This window comes from Lissotriton helveticus, chromosome 7 (assembly GCF_964261635.1).
Source record: "Lissotriton helveticus chromosome 7, aLisHel1.1, whole genome shotgun sequence".
NCBI lineage: Eukaryota > Metazoa > Chordata > Amphibia > Caudata > Salamandridae > Lissotriton > Lissotriton helveticus.
The window spans coordinates 1,079,027,875-1,079,043,389 of NC_136068.1; the positions used below are offsets into that span (position 1 = coordinate 1,079,027,875).

The window sequence follows — 15,515 nt, forward strand, 5'->3', positions numbered from 1 at the left end:
TTTACCACTGCTAACCAGTGCTATAGTGCATGTGTTCTCTGCTTAGAATATGGTAACAATGGCTTTTCCACAATTAGCATATTCAGTTTACTTAAAAGTCGCTAGTAAAGTGCACTACATGTGTCCAGGGCCTGTAAATGCTTTTTGTGGGAATGCAGCACTGATTGCACCACTCATGTAAGTAGCCATTTTAAACCTGTTTCAGGCCTGACATTGTAGAGCCTGAATGTGCAATTTTAAACTGCCATGTTGACTTGTGAAGCAAAGTCTCTTTGCAGTCCCAAACTTTCCTTTTTAGTACATATAAGTCACTCCTAAGGTAGGCCCTGGACAGCCCAGGGGAGGGTGCCGTGTCCTTCAAAAGTAGAACATATACTTTAATTTTTTACATGTCCTGGTAGTGAAAAACTCTTACATTCGTTTTTCACTACTGCAAGGCCTTTGTCTCCCATTGGATAACATTGTGATTTCATTATTACATTTTATAGGCGTACTTTCTGGTTGGTAAGAGATGGGACCCCCATATATTAAGTCTCTGGAATCACAATTTAAAATCCCAACTGATGGTGAAGTCGGATTTTAAATTGGAATCCTGACAATGTGACTTTTAGAAAGTTGGGATTTTCGTACTTTTGCTATTTGGTGCCATCTGCCGGTCTCTGAATACTCATCTGGGGTCGGCGACAGCTGGGCTTTGTACATGACCTCTAGACAGCCACACACAAAGGGAGCTTAGGTGTGACTTATGGGCCATCCTGGGCAGGATGGGAAGGAGGAGCTGACACACCTGAATAGGCTGTGCCCTGTCCCAACACGTAGCAGTACATACCCCCCTTTAGTGAGTCTGAAGCCAGAGCAGGAAAGGCAGGGACTCCGTGAACTTCAAAGGCATCTCTTTAAAGTCTCCCCCACTTCAAAGGCAGAACTGGTTATAAGTACTGGACCTCAGATACCCCCCACTTTACTACGTTTCTAGACATGTGAAGACTCTGCCAGCAAGGAAGAGTGCTTTGCTGCTGAAGTACTGCCACTCTGCCAGATGGCCACTCTACTGAACTGATGCTTTGCTGAACTTCTGCCTTGTTGTTCTGAGTTACTTGCTGCCATCCTTACCTGGGTGAGAAGGACTGGACCTGCATCACTTGAACCCAGAGTCGCTCCAAGGGATTGCTGGCTTGCCTCCTGTCTTGAAGTTTCATGGACATAAAGACTTCCAACCACCCTGTTACAACACCCAGACTCTGCCATCTGTGAGTCTTACCCTGCCAACTGGTGCCAACCCAGACCCTTGGAAGTGGGTGTAAAGTGTTCCTCCCAAAAAAATCCACACATTGATGCCGTTGTGCTGCTCAGAACCGCCACATCTCTATTGACGCTAATGCCTTATCGCTGCTATGAGGATTGAGTTCATCACATTGTTGATTACGCTACGCATCATCTCCATCATCGACTTTGTGCGGCCCAGAGCCGATGTACCACCTCCATTTTAAGGATTGACGTCAACACATTACCTCGTCTGCTCCTCACATCTCCCTTGAAGTCGATGCAAACAAGGTATTTTGCAGCTGGCCAAGGCTCTCTGTATCCAACCAAGGCTTTCCACTCCATCGTGGTTGGCCTGAACGTATGATTTTATCCCGGTCTAGCATGACCAGATAGCCCAGATTGGCGCTTTTTGCTTTTAAGCACTACATTTCAGTTTCTTCTTGTAAAAATTCATAACCGGTTCTACTTATTTGGATTTCTGTCATTTTGGTCTTGTTTTGTTCATTAAATTAAGCTCTAATTTTCTCACCAGCTGTGGTATCTTTTTGTGTGGGGGTTTCACTATTTTACTGTTTGAAGTGTTGCACAAATGCTTTACATGACTGCTATGTGCCAAGTTACATGGGGTGAGCACAGGCTAATTTAGGGTGTGTCTGTGACTTACCCTGACTAGCATGGTGGTTCCTGCTTGGATAGGGTGCATACCTCTGCCAAACCCAGTTTCTAACAAGCGTCCATTATAACATTTGTAAATAGTCGAGTGTTTGCTAGCGGTACAGTGGAACGGAATTCCAGCCACTAATATTGAGGCAGGGAGTTCTAGCTTGATTGAGGAAACTGAATGTTGCAGAGTGTTGTCTTCTGTCTGGGTTTCTGCCCTCCTGTAGTACTCATAGCATACTCCCCTTCACTGCTATTGTCCAGTCGCATACGTAAAGGAAGCAGCTTTGTTATCCAGTTGGATTGCAGTAGGGTTAGTGACCCTTGGATGCCACGAGTAAATGGCGGTACTCACTAAGGATAACCACTGACTGACATAATTACATAAAAAAAATAAAAAGGCCTCACAGAAGGTGGATAATTTAGTTTGTAAATGGGTCTACCTCTGAGCCCACATGTGTAATTACATCAAAGAAGCAGGGAGGTACTGTAATGCTGTTGCTATTTAAACCCAAACTGACACTGAGGGCAAGCCAGGCTACATAAAGTCACCGCAGAGTTAAGATCAGACATCCATCTCCTGAACTATGGAGTACATGGTAACACATGGAGCAAGATATGGTCATACACTGTTGTATTGGTAGTGAAAGAGAGGCTGCACAGTATCACCATGTATCCCATCATGTTGTTCCTTTTTGCTAATTTTTGGATAATTCAAACATCACTTACATTACCAATATTTGCAAAACCATACATTACATTCAATTAATTATCTACAAAAACAATATACATCGGTGAGGGTCAACTCCGTCAAAGGTAACTATAATGACAATCAGGACATATTGTACATTTCTGATGAGACATTTGTTAAACATTCTGTTTGAAAGGTCATTGACCTAACATACCTCTTATATCAATTCAAGATGAATGTTTTCAAAGAAGTAAGTCTATTCACAGGTAAGTCCTGGACACTTTTGGTAACTTGTAATTATAAGCACCTGAAGAGAAAATAACAGATATTTTCTATACATATCACCTCAATGCTTTAAGCACATTATTAATTCCCATTAATCAAGACCCATAATGTGTTATTTCAAGAAAAATGAGAATTACGAACATACGCTTCAATTATTATTATTGCATTCGAGAGGTATACCCTAAAAGAAGCGTTTCTTTCTGTTTAGGCAATCATTGTCGTATGTTTCAATTATGCTTTTAATTCGCAGTTTATTCGAGTTACAGGAAACTTCATTAACCAATGGAAGAGAGGGAGATTTAGGTATTTGCAATACATGCACTCCTAAGATATGCGCACAAATTTGTCAGAATTCCAGATCCTACATGAAGTCTGTATTATGAAACAACCTATTTAAGGTTAACCGAATAGTAGCAAAACATGCTTAGCGAAAACATTTGTCACAATATGGCCCATGTAATTATAACAATATCAAATGGTCTGTTTACTCTCACACAATCAGAAGAAAGTACTGAACAGACCCGATTGCATAGTGTTGATGTGGATTCAAATTTGCAATATAATTTCTCATGATGAAAATTGTTAGTGTATTATCTCACTAACAAATACAAATAAAGTAAACATTGCACAAGCAATTTGTTTACCTTACATGGGTCGAACACCAACTAAATTTAGAGTATTGGGGACGCCTTCATGATTTTAAAACATTTTCTTTGCTAAACTAGTAGCAATATAGGGAGATAACATCTCGGGGATCCCTGATATGTTAAAGAAACATGTATTAAATACACATCGATCTGCGTAAAACCGTGCTAATGTTAGTACGCTCGGTCACCACAAATCTAGAATTACCCGCAAGAAATAAGCATGTTATTCAAATAAAGCAAGGGAGGCCACAGTTTAGTTCAAAGACATAAAAAAAGTGTATTTAAACCATAACCATTACGGTGCAGAAAATATTTCTCTTACAGCGTTTTCACGCCAAGTGAGATTAAAATATGGGGGGCGCCATCTTGAAGTTATGGCATGTACATAAAAAAAAAACATGGAGACACCATCTTAGTGATCCCTGACTAGTTAGAGAAGCATGTATTAACTATACGCCGAACATCGTACAATTGCGCTAATGTTACTATGTAAACTCATGACAACCACAAGATGGGTATGTTGCCCAAAATAAAATAACAAAGGCCACAATTTACTCCAAAACCTAAAAGGACATATAGCTGGACCATAGTTATTACAATACGAGGAGTATTTCTCTTACCAGTGGTATGATAACCAGTAACGAGCTTCCTGACGTCTGCCCGGGTTGTGTGCAACAAAGGTACGCTCCTATTCCTCTCTTTATATACCAATGTTTTACAACACAAAACAGCTGGGCGACGTTGAGATAGAAAATGCACTATTTTCCGCGAGAATTGCGTCCACTATCTTAGACTGGGAAACATTACATAGAAACACTTTCATTGTCATGGTGTTCCTGAAATTATCGTGAACAGTTTGTTTTCCATATCTTTTTGTTTCATTTTGGTATATTCATATATAGTCACAAATTCGGGGATCAATGATCAAAGTCATTAATTCCCATTCCTTTGTGGAGGTATAGGTTGAAATACCAAACATTTCTTATCAAAACAATGCGCGCCATTTTGAATAATATTCGTCATGATGACATGTTCTTGACCATAGCAACACCATGCTATTAAAGTAGATGTTGAGACAGAAAACGTACTGTTTTCAAGTAGATTGCGTCCTACATCTTAAAATGGAAAACATTACATGAAGACACTGCTATTATCACTGAGTTCAGAGAAATTATTGGTACTAGTTAATTTTGCATAGGTTAAAGCTCACTTACATTTTGCAGAAGGGAATTACTGTCAAACAAAACCTGTTCACAGGTTAGTCCAAAAAGATACTCCAGAAACTGCTATGTTCTTAAAGTACCCACATCAAGGATACTTGATGAGACATTAACATTTAACCAGCTACAAAAAGCTGTATATCTTGATCTTCTTAAACTTTACTTTTAGTTCTCATACATACTCATTTCACATTATATAAGCCAATCCATAAATGGCAGTAATAGTTTTTCTTGGTAACATCTCCAACGCTTTCGAGAAATTAGTTATATCCTTTGTATAGGGAGAATATGTTAAGTCGAGATCTTCTTCATGGTCTGGGGTTCTTTTTATAGAAAATAATGAAATTCATTATTAACATTAAGAACCATCTTAACACTACGTAGGTGACCTATCAATTTAGCTTCTCTTTGCTTCAAATACAATTCCCTATCACCACCTCTTCCATTTATGGATACATGATCGATGGCATGAAACTTGATATTCTTATTGTTTGGATGAACATTACATATATGGTTTGCAACGGGATATTTGATGTCAATGTTCTTTTTTGCTCTGACATGTTCTTGGATTCACACTTTGAGATTTCGCACACTGCTGCTAATACATATCTGATTACATGAGCATATGATTACATACACAGTGAATGTGGTATTACAGTTGATAAAACTGTTAATCAAGTATTTTTCAGATCTGTTGTATCCCAAACTAATAGTTGTCTTCATTCCCAGCCTGCACACGCAGCAACTACCACATGTATGGAAACCAACAGGTTTATCCGGAAGCCAAGTTTTTGAAGCTTCTTTTTTATTTTTGATATAGCTGAGACATAATGTGTCTTTTAAGGTTCCTAATGCCTATTGGGGCTTCCTGCACTAGAGCTTTATTGTAGGGAGGTTACACATACCATATGGAGACAGTGGGGGCCTGACACCTGTCACAAAGGCATTTTGCATATTATTTACTACTTTCACGGCGGTCTTTGTACAGAAGACAGATGTGTCCTGTAAGAGCTCAGTGCCAAGGAAAAGGAAGATGTCCACCCTGGCCCTCAGTATTGGATGATGAAATAGGGCAGGGGTCATGTTTGGTGTGTCAATTCGGTGTCAGTTTAATGTTTTTTTCGGTTCTTTCCCTCTTTAGTTTTGACGATGTTAAGGATTATGTGCAGCAGTATCTTTCCAGTTTGCAAGACAAGGCTATCCTAGACGAGGATGATAAGACAGAAATGTATGCACTCTTTGTCAACTGTCTGGAGGTAAGTCTTGGCCTCTCTTTCCACTTACCCTTTTGGATATATAATGTTTGGGGGTGATTTGGGCTACTGCTGCAGATGAACCAAGCCCTTTTATTTCGATTAGGAATAAAAAGCTTGTTTGTATTTTTCCCTGTATAGACGTTTGTATACCCAGGATGTATTAACTCTTTCTTTCTTTTACAATTCTTAATTTACATAAGGTAATTTCCTCTAACTAACCTTGTCCCCCTTTCTTGGCACGGACTGTAAAAGGGAAACCATCTAATTTCAGATTGTGATCTTTTGTCTGTATGTTGGACAGTGAGTTAGACTTATTAGGTGGTTACGGATTCCTCTGTTTGGTCAAAGGGGCGACCAGAGACAATGCTGGTGATGGGTTTGGCCTCTGGGGTGCTTGCCTGTAGAGCTTCTACATGGGCCTCTCTTTGTACTTTCCTTGGGCAGTACTGGCTGCTGGATCCTAAAGCTTCTACCTTTGCCATGGGATTATTTTCTTCTTGCTTCTGCTGGGGACAGAAGGCTGCTGTATTTGCTCGATTGCTGTGCTTTCTCTTAAACCTGTCCACTGGGGAAGCATTTGACTTCTTCTGTGGCGTTTTCTTTTTGTTGTGCAATCCTTCAGTTCTGCCTTTGCATGTCCTCATTTACATAAGAAATGAGATGTCGAAGAGGAAGGGAGAGGTACTGCTTAGGTTATCGGTGGAAATCTTTACTATACACTCTCTGTTTTTCCAAGTACCACGTGTTGCCTTCCTATCCTCACAGCCCTTGTTGAGCTGAAGGAGAGTGGGGTGGCGATTATGTCCAGTGATCTACCCATTGCTGAGGATGTCCTTGCAGATACATAGGAATTGTTTGCAAAGAGCATTGGACATTAGTTATTAGAAACAAGAACAGAGGTTCTTGAAAGAGTCTGCATAAAACAGAGTTGCAAATCTTTCTAGCTGCTGGTCAAAGGAGTTTGCTGCTGCTGGTCAAAGGAGTTTGCTGCTGCTGGTCAAAGGAGTTTGCTGCTGATGGTCAATGGAGGTTGCTGCTGATGGTCCATGGTGCTTGCTTTGAATGTAAAATGCTTGAGCAGTAGATGAGGCTGAGGAAGTTTGTGTGTTAGGAATGTACCATCGACTTGAATACTGCCTGGCCTGAAGGACCGTGTGGTTGTTAGAACAAACGGTGAGCTGTTAGCCATTGTCCAGTGTGGGTGAGGTTTTGTCTGTATCAATACAGCAGAAGGAAGGATTAGTAGATTCAACCTGTACTTAATTTGATTGTTTTTCATTCATTTGATTTTTTTCATTTTAAAACCTGTTCATATTTCAGTCTGTCCTGTTCCTTTTCAATCTTACATTTTCTAGTTTCTAATCCCATTCCTCAGTGTCAAGAGGGCCTTACTTTCCATTTTTGGATGTACTGAAGTATGGGTTTGTCCTGAATTAATCTGCCACAAACAATGTGATGTAGATAGTTATGTCAACAAAGTAGCAATGGGGCAGTGGAGAAGAAGTTGATGGAAGTGATTTCTTGATACATTTGTCTGTCTCTTGGTTGTAGGACTCCATGTACGAGAAGATGAGGTCTTACTCCGATTCTGAGAAACAGGCTCGTCTGAGGAATGAGGGACACTTTTTGGAGCAATATCTCAAATTAAATAGACAGAGTTGCTGTCAAGAGTCTTCCATTGAATATTTGCAGAGAGTTGCGAGGATCAGACTCTGCTTGGATACCGCTGCTGAATTTCTGTTCCAGTGTCATTCAAATGCAGGTTTGTGGTACTAGTGGGTCATTAGCCAAACTTGGCTTTGGAAGGTTGGCACTGCTTGTTTTGGATACCACATTGGAGAATGGGTCTGGTGGATCTGTGCAAATGTATCCATTTTAGGAATGCATGAAAGACCTTATGGTTTCATGTTGGAAACTGGGTGGGCCCCTCTGTCTTTCATCCTTGTGAGATCAATAAAATATCTAGAATTGAATTGGATAACAATAAGTATCTGTTCAGTGCTAGGGTGCTCCAGAGGGTGAGTGAGTATGTGCTTTAAAATATGCATGTTATGCTATGTTTTGTTATGGAATGTTAGACTCCAGGGAATGCAGGACTTAGAAAGTGCATGTGTTTCTATTCTTGGAGGCTTTCTTTTGAAAGGTTCAGGATAACTAGAAAATCGACACTTTATTAGACCAGACGTTGTCTAGAATAGAATGTTATATGAACAAGCTGAACAGGATGGACTCAGAATCGCCAGTATGAGGACTAAATTGGAAAGTCATAAAATAATAGCAATACATATTATTATAACATGTTTTACACACTTTAGATGTAAACTGTTGGAAAGTGAGTAATAAAAACTAACAGGCAGGTGACAACATTTATTGGTGAGCATAGAGAGCAGAAGGTTACAAGTTGCATGCTGTTAAGGAAACAGTTCCTCAAAGGCAGGTCCTCCTTCCTTATGATGCGAAATAGTTAAGGGATAGTTAAGGGATCAAGGAGGGAGTTGTCTTCTTTTCCGTAGGATGAAGTGGTCACATCCTGGAAACTGAACGTTGTAGGTCCTCCTTTTGTGAAGTGTTCCAAAACATTTAGAGTGTTCTGTCTTGTTTTGTTCAATAAACAATATATTTGAAATGGAATTGGGGTCTAAATTCAGTACCAGTGTTTTACCAAATGTTATCTTTAATATAAGCTAACCAGGTTTAGTTATCCCTAACGGACAATCCAAGTCTAAGATAGAATCCCACACTACAGGGCATACGCCATTTATCGAGTGTAATTACTGAGGTCATTATGACAAAAAGAAGGATGAGAAGAGGTGTGAAAATTAGGAGGTACTTGAATTCCATATATTTGAAACAAGGATCATTGCCTGCCTCTTTCGCTCTCTGTGTATGTTTCTGTGAAAGATGTATTTTATCGAGTAGTAGATGAACTTTGAACATTTTGATCCCCAGAAGCAGCACATGGCAAAGAGAACCAGAGGTTCCTGAAAGAAATTGAGCTATTTTGCAAAAAAGCATCAAATGACTGGTTCCTGATTTACTTGGTTAGGAAGCTGGCAAACCAATACGGAATGGAGTTTGTTCAAAAGCTTTCCAAAGATGTTCTCTATCACTGGATGTTCCCTGCAGAAATCATTGAGCAGCAGGTAACTTAAGTGCAGTGTATTTTTTGGAATACATGTAGTTCTTTTATTTACCTCTAGAGCTCATAAGTCTCTATGAGTTGATGTTTTCTCTTCTGTGCTGACCTGAGTGATTCTTTGTTGGTTGTAGAGAGACCAGACCTGCAAAATCGATCTGTTTCTGGTGTATGGTGAAGGGTACAGGATCCTTAGAGACGCTGTGGGCACCGCACTCATTGAATGCAAGACTGAAAGCATTACAGCAACTCAGAAGGTACCTATGAGGCCAGTTCATTTGCCTTGAAATTAGTAAGCACCATTTCTGACCCGAAAAATGCATACATGAATACATTATGGCTTGTATCATGCTTAAACATCTGTAATATTCGTGGCATTTCTGTGAGATCAGTCCTCTGAGTACCACTGAGAAAGAAACACTTGAAACACACATATGAAACACTGCAGAAAGGAATTGGGAAACGATTGTAATTCAGAGACCCTGGCAGACTGTTAAAGATATTTTGAAACAGCCACAGAAAGGATATGTTAATGCCAGTCATCAGAAGCCACTTAGGCCTTACGAAAGTCCAGTGTCTAGACCTGAAAATCCAGAGAAAATAATTGTCCACAGTCTCAAACTAAAGGCATAATGATTTCTTTCTTATGTTGATGCCCATTTGTTGTGAGGTGATTTCCTCATCACCAGGAAGCCAACCTGAGCAGGCCTAGGTAGAAATAAAGGAAAACATTTAAAATATAAATAACACCATAATTAATGTGCATATCAAATTTGGGGGATTGTTATTTTACCATTTCGATCTAAGGAATTTGCAATACTGAGATCTGTTGATTATAAGGACTCCTAGGGTAGAATGTACGTAACCAACCAACCACCTATCTCTCTCTCCTTTCGCTCTCTTTCTAGGAATGTAGCCAGCCCAAGACTGTGCAGGCTGTGTACCTGCTCCTCGCTCTTTTCAGAGAGGTTTCAGGGTTGTACGGGTCCCAGAATACTAATCTACACCCCAAACCTGCAGTAAGTGTTCCACAGCCTTCCTTGAGCTCTATCATAATAACCACACGTTTGTTTTATTTCTTCTTTACTGTTTTGTTTGAACTCACAGGCAATTTCTCACTCTTTTGAGACTTTTGTTTGACTTCATTCACATTTCTTAGCTGCAGTCCACATGGATGAGTATTGAAAATTCAATCCATAAAGAGATTGTGATCAATAAAGATCTCACAAAATTTGAAGAATATGTAGTAAAAAGGCATTGTATGGACTGTGCCAGAGGCAATTTAAAGCCCCAGCTCTGTTGTTTCACCATAATTGACACAAATGAAACTATTAATCAAAGGGGTTTTCTCTATTTTGTTTCAGTCATGATCAGGCTTTTGGTGAGTATTCTTAATCCATCCAACCTGCTGCTAGAACTGATCAGGTATACTGTAAAGTCTACTTGATCTTTGGACCTCTGGTCCCTGTGATAGCAGGCCTGTGGAACACTGAACTTTCCATGATTCAGTATTTGAATGAAACTCATAGATGCCTATAGTAATAATTAGCCCAGGCACCTCAAATATTATAAAATAAATTGTAGTTCGAGGCATATGGGCTGCAGATGGTACATTTATGAATAGATCGCCATCTGGTGTTGGGCTCGGATGATTGCACATGTTTTTCTCTTGGAGAAGTCTTTGTCGTCACGAGATCGATGACTCCTCCTCTGGGTGCTAGTGCGCATGGGCATCGGCTCCATCCTTAGACTTTTTTTTTCCGCCATCGGGTTCGGATGAGGATCGAAGCGCTCCGGATCGACTTCGACAAAGAACGTTATACTCGGCGCGTATTCCCTTTCCAATTCAACGGTATTGTTATCGAACGCGGCTACACTTCCATTTCGACGCGTTTCGACGTCAACAACAAGATTTCCAACTGCTACGTCGACGAGACCAAGAGACCCATCTCAACGTTGTCCAGCCCGGAGTCCATGGAAAGGACTCCATTCAAAAAATGTCCAACGTGTGGTGCTAAGTTTCCACACAAGGACCTACACGAGGTGTGCAACCTCTGCTTGTCCCCTGAACACGAATCCAGGGACTGTGAAGCCTGCGCGGCATTCTCCTCCAAGTCGACGAATAGAAACCGTCGAGCCCGAAGACACGAGGTATCGAGAATGCAGTCGCAGACAATCCCGGAGCTGTTCGAGGACCAGCACCCCGAAGAGGAGGAAGAAGAGGAGGACGAGGCGGGGTCAGAAGCGTACGAGTCTGACGTCGAGGAAATCGACGCTCAACAAACCGTGAGTGACGACGTCCCTTTACCAAGGAACAGACCCCGCACGGTGTCGACCCCGCCTTCGAGCCCGGCCAGACAACCGAAAAAAGTTTCAGACGCCCCGCCTTCGGGCCCGGCAATGAAACCGAGACCGAAACATTCGGCCTCCCACCATGGTGGATCCGAAAAAAGGCCCACCTCGACATCGACACCGAAGCTCCATACAAAGGAAAGCTCGAAGTCGAAACAGTCCATGTCAAAACCGAAACATGCTTCGACGTCGAAGACAACCTCGACACCGAAGACATCCTCGACACCGAAAACATCGGATCCGAATAAACTTTCGGTGCCGAAAACACAAATGGACAGTCAGAAGAAAAAGCATCTTTCGGAACCAAAAACTGCGGTACCGACACAGGAGCATCAAACCGATCCTAAACAAAAGACTCTGTCATTCCAGAAATCCTTTACCTGACGCCGGGGGCCGCCGCAGCAGACGCTGCTACCGCTGTCGAGGCTGCTGGGTTCCTGACGCTGCGAGGTGGAACTGCAGCTCCCAGCAGGCTTCACGAGGCTAGCACACCTGTTTCCGGTCATCACGCGCCCGGAGGCGCTGTAAAAGGCAGAGGCTCTCACTGGAGAGCGGGGGCATTCCAGAAATCTTTTACCTGACGCCGGGGGCCACCGCAGCAGACGCTGCTACCGCTGTCGAGGCTGCTGGGTTCCTGACGCTACGAGGTGGAACTGCAGCTCCCAGCAGGCTTCACAAGGCTAGCACACCTGTTTCCGGTCATCACGCGCCCGGAGGCGCTGTAAAAGGCGGAGGCTCTCTCCGTATCGCGGACGCGCGCGGGCGACGCCGGGCTGAGCCCGGGCAGAGGGCGGGCCGTCTGTGGCCGTCAGTGGTCAGCAGTGGACGGGCGGGCCACCCCTCTAACATTCTACTCAAAGGTGAGCATCTAACTAGGACTGTAAAATGGGTGATAATAATAACATTGACGTATTTTCCCATGGTGTAGACACCTCTGTCTCCCTCATCACATCCTTTGAGACATTGATAGACACTGCTTTTAACGAAATTGTGGAGACTGAACGGAGGTTCTCGATGGGTTCCCTTACTAGCAATAACAAATCGAGTATAACAAGTGGTCCAAGTTGTATACATGGAGATATACACATAACCCCTGAAGTAATTGTGGTAAAATAGTCACATCCTTCTGTTAACGTGCCAACTATTTTGGATGATGAAAATACTGTTACTTACATAGCACCTGACCCTGTTTCTTCATTACCGGCGGTAGTAATCTCTAAGCCGGTACTGATATCAACATCCCCAGTATCACTGCTGACAGAAAGTGTCTCTACTACTATAACAGCTTCCCAGGACGATATCATCACCCTGGATAGTACCGATTCTAGTAGTATTAAACTGGGAGGGGAAAAACGTAAAAGAGCCATAACCAAGCAAAGTGCTAATAAAAGGAAACAGTCCTTAATCCACAAGAATCAGCCCACACCTCAAAGTTTGTGGAATAAAAATAAACCTTCGGGGCGCAAATTGTCCCTACGGAAGACAAAGATTCCTCTGGCAGGGACAGTATTTCTACTGCAAATACCACTCACTCTACTGGGAATTCCAAAACCATATGGACTCAAACTGCACTAATGGGAGATAATTATAATCTCTCAAGACAGAATGGGAACCTCATAGAAACCATAGTGGATACTATTTTTAACCGCATAGAAAAGCAAATGGTCAATCAGTTTAATAAAGTTTTTAAAAGATTGGACAGACTGGATAACCTGGTCAAGAATGGAGAAGTAAAAAGGAAGGGGACTGTTGTCCTGGACCAAATCGGAGCTGATCGCTTCTTAAAGGAATTGGAAACTGCAAACAATACATTGTCATCACAGAAACAGGAGATTACCAGCTTTTTGGGTGGGGTTTTGAGCAATTCTGGATCATTATTTCCGTCTATTGAACCACCTACAATTCAACTGCATTCTATTAACACAGGTCCACCTCTAAACACATCCAATCTACCTACAAAACCGACGCCTATACCTGCTCCTAGAAAAATTACTTCTAATATCCCTGCTTCTAATCGCAACAATGGCTCAAACAAATCCACTACAGTATCAAGACCAACTGCTGCCAATAATAATGTGGGTATTGGCCCACAAGGGACAAGTAAACCATTTAAACACCAAGGGCCAGCCTTACATTTACCACCGGAGGCTTGTCCGTTTGTTTTGGTCCTAGCAGGAGTACCGCCGTTGAGGGAGGACCAGGGGGAATCATGGGTGCAATTGCGGAATAAGTCCATAGACTGGCTGAATAAGCACAAAGGTGCTGGATTTGAAATTTCAAGAGAGATTATATCGGCCCGTAGGGTATCATGGGTTGGGCCTTTACTCAAGGACAAGGAAGGTGACTGTATAGTTCTTAATTTTAAAAACCCAGGGACTGTAAGAAACCTCCTTAATAGAAATAGCAACTATTCTACCATTTCTACTGTTGCAACTATGTTACCCTTGAGTTATTTCTATAGACAAATGGCAACACAACCTCGTCCTCCTCTTGTGCAATTTCAACCACCATTAATGCATTTTCAACCACCACCTATGCACTTCCGGCCATCGCCTATGCAATTTCAACCCCCCCCATTTCCATTTCAAATGTATAATAGATTTGCACCTCTTTCGGATCTGGATATGCAAGATTGACCATCTTCGACTACTTCTGTCGAATTACCTTTGACACCAACACCTGAACTCCAGACTGTTTCACAATCCTTGCCTCGAACTGCTCTGAGTCAAATACCTCCGACTCATAACCAAGTGTCTTCGGATTTAGAATTATCTCTTGTTAGCTGGAATATAGCAGGTTTAAAATCCAAATTGAAAATTACAGAATGGCTTAATTGGGTTGATAATAATTGCGATATACTGATGCTACAAGAAACTTGGAGTACAACGTCACCAACAATGGAGGGTTTCTGTTGTTATAACCATAAAGCCTCCACTTCTCACATGGGACGACCCAGTGGGGGTTTATCTATCTGGTCCAAAATAAAATCCGGGGTGCAAACTAAATTGATCCCTACTCCGGGTAATTGTTGTTTTATGGCTATGAAGTACATCAACAGATTGAAATTATGTGTTATTAATTTTTATAACAATGACTTTGTTAGCCGTCCTAATGGTAATTTTATATTATTGTTTAATTTTATAGATGAAATTATGGGAGGGCAAAAGTATAGGCCCTTTGATGGTATTTGCATTGGAGGGGATTTTAACGCCCATATGTATCGTAACAGCCCACTATGCAAAAATGGTGAGGAACTGAAAAACCACATAGCTTCCCGCGAACTAGTAAATGTAATGGAAATTGCAGGTACTAGTGCAAATAATATAACAACCCCCACTTTCATAGGCCAGGGCTGTGCCTCTACGATAGATTACATATTTACATGCCCAACTCTAAGCGACATAATTTTAAAAGCAGAAGTCATCTGTTCCGCTTACAGTGACCACTATCCGCTCAGAATATATTTACACAATCCACAGACCTCAAAGGTTGCAGCTAAGCCAGAGGTTGGGCCTCAAAATCTGGCTTTATCAACGGATAGATTAAGACTAGTATGGAAGGGAGTTGATAACAAAGAGATTCTATCCAGAGTAATTAAAAAAACATCCTGAGACAGTAGAGATTTGTCTGTCATACACAAGTCCCAGTAATGAGGTGGTTGGCGCCTTTGGTGATTTATGTGGGGCTATTAAAACAGAATCTTCCAAACCCGTTAGGCAGAATATATCCCATGGCCCCCGCTGGTTCGATTCCTCTTGTTCCAGGGCCAATAGGGACTTGAGGGTAGCCCTAAATAACAACCCAAGGGATGCTCCACTCGTGAGAGAATTAAGATCAAAATATAAAATCGCCTTACGAATTAGATCTGAGGCCCTAGTGATTAATCACTGGGAATCTCTCTCGCGTACTGCCACACTAAAGGACACAACAGGTTTCTGGAGAGAAGTCAAGTCCTTAAGATCTTTTGGTTCTAACATCAATCCAATTAATAGTAATATAACG

The 15,515-nt window shown here is 41.7% G+C and overlaps 1 protein-coding gene across 2 annotated transcripts in view; it reads left to right on the top strand.

Annotated features, from left to right (window-relative positions):
• The window catches only part of RNF213 (ring finger protein 213), a 2,973,532-nt gene that overhangs the window by 2,324,592 nt on the left and 633,425 nt on the right, over nucleotides 1–15,515 (top strand). For both annotated transcript variants that reach the window (XM_078654076.1, XM_078654077.1), the window contains exons 45-49: nucleotides 5,911–6,025; nucleotides 7,577–7,787; nucleotides 8,975–9,168; nucleotides 9,296–9,418; nucleotides 10,070–10,180. In XM_078654076.1, the coding sequence (XP_078510202.1) occupies nucleotides 5,911–6,025; nucleotides 7,577–7,787; nucleotides 8,975–9,168; nucleotides 9,296–9,418; nucleotides 10,070–10,180 (754 nt within the window). The remainder of the gene's footprint in view (nucleotides 1–5,910; nucleotides 6,026–7,576; nucleotides 7,788–8,974; nucleotides 9,169–9,295; nucleotides 9,419–10,069; nucleotides 10,181–15,515) is intronic.